Source organism: Geospiza fortis, unplaced genomic scaffold (genome assembly GCF_000277835.1).
Source record: "Geospiza fortis unplaced genomic scaffold, GeoFor_1.0 scaffold324, whole genome shotgun sequence".
In the NCBI taxonomy this organism is placed as follows: Eukaryota; Metazoa; Chordata; class Aves; order Passeriformes; family Thraupidae; genus Geospiza; species Geospiza fortis.
In genome coordinates, this window is record NW_005054559.1 from 720,643 (window position 1) to 722,019 (window position 1,377).

Here is a 1,377-nt window from a genome sequence, read left to right on the forward strand (position 1 = left end):
GAGCCGGAGGGGCGGCAAGGTGGCCGTGCTTGTCAACAAGGTGCTGCCCTGCCCCGGGACCGCGGCAGCCACCGGCGCCGGTCCTGGCCGGTGCTGAGTGTGGTCCTGTGCGTGCAGGTGCACCTGGTGGACCAGCACACCGAGAAGGAGTTCCACGTGCTGCAGGACACCTTCAAGGTGACGTCCATCAGTGGGGACACCAGCCACAAAACCTTCTTCGCCGACCTGGTGAAGAAGAGCGACGTTGTCATCTGCACAGCGCAGATCCTGCAGAACGCCCTGGTGAGCACGGAGGAGGACATGCACGTGGAGCTGACAGGTGGGCACCAGGCTACAAATACTGCTGGCCCCACAGCCGTGGCTGAGCCCCAACCATCTCACCCTGCTCCCCTCCCTGGCCCGGAGCAGATTTCTCACTGCTGGTGATAGATGAGTGCCACCACACGCACAAGGACGCCGTCTACAACAAGATCATGCTGAGATACCTCCAGCGCAAGCTCGGTGGGGAGCAGGACCTGCCACAGGTCCTGGGGCTGACGGCATCTCCTGGCACTGGTGGGGCAACATCCTATGAGGGGGCCGTAGAGCACATCCTGCAGGTGCGTCCTGTGCCCCTGTGCTGTTTCAGCACGGCTTCCCCTGGGGGTCAGCAGGGTGCTCCTTGGCAAGGGGGCTGATGCCCAGGTGTGTGGGTGCTGGGCAGCTTGGAGGAGTCACCCCAAACTCACCAGGTGAGCAGCACGTGCTGCATTGTCCTGGGCAGCTGGGCTCAGGGTGGAAGCAGGGTCTTTCCTTCTCAGATCTGCGCCAACCTGGACACTGAGAAGATCACATCGGTGCAGGACGAGTTGCAGCACCTGCAGAGCCACGTCCCCCAACCCAAGAAGCAGTATGACCTATGCCAGGAGAGATCACAGGTGAGGGATGACTGCTCAGAGCCAGGGGGCTGCTCACTGGGTGGAAGATGAGACGCCCCCAAGCCCTGCTGTGTGAGGCACCTTCATCTGCTTTGCTCAGTGTGAAAAATCAGTTGACCCAGAGCTTTGGTGCTGGGGGATCCCACAACTGTCTGGGTCATGCAAGCAGCCACAATTCCCGTGTCCTGAGCCCCTCTCTGCTCCCAGGACCCCTTTGGTGAACAGCTGAAGAAGGTGATGCTGCAGATCCAGCAGTTCATGGAGAAGCCGGATTTCCCACGGGACTTTGGCACGCAGATTTACGAGCAGCGCATTGTGGAGCTGGAGAAGAGAGGTGGGGCTGTGCCAGGGAGGGTGTGGCAGGGCTGAGCCATGGCGACAGGCTGTGACTGCCGTGTCCCCTGCCCTGGCAGCTGCAGAGATGTTTTGTCGCAAGACGCGGGTGTGCGCCCTGCACCTG

General features: G+C 61.6%; 1 protein-coding gene across 1 annotated transcript in view; it reads left to right on the forward strand.

Moving 5' to 3' along the window:
* Positions 1-1,377, forward strand: part of DHX58 (DExH-box helicase 58) — a 4,327-nt gene that overhangs the window by 412 nt on the left and 2,538 nt on the right. Inside the window, 6 exon segments of the mRNA XM_005429629.2 lie at positions 4-40; positions 118-319; positions 409-599; positions 801-917; positions 1,125-1,251; positions 1,331-1,377. The exon segment at positions 1,331-1,377 is cut by the window's right edge and continues 11 nt beyond it. Of these exon segments, the coding sequence (XP_005429686.1) occupies positions 4-40; positions 118-319; positions 409-599; positions 801-917; positions 1,125-1,251; positions 1,331-1,377 (721 nt within the window).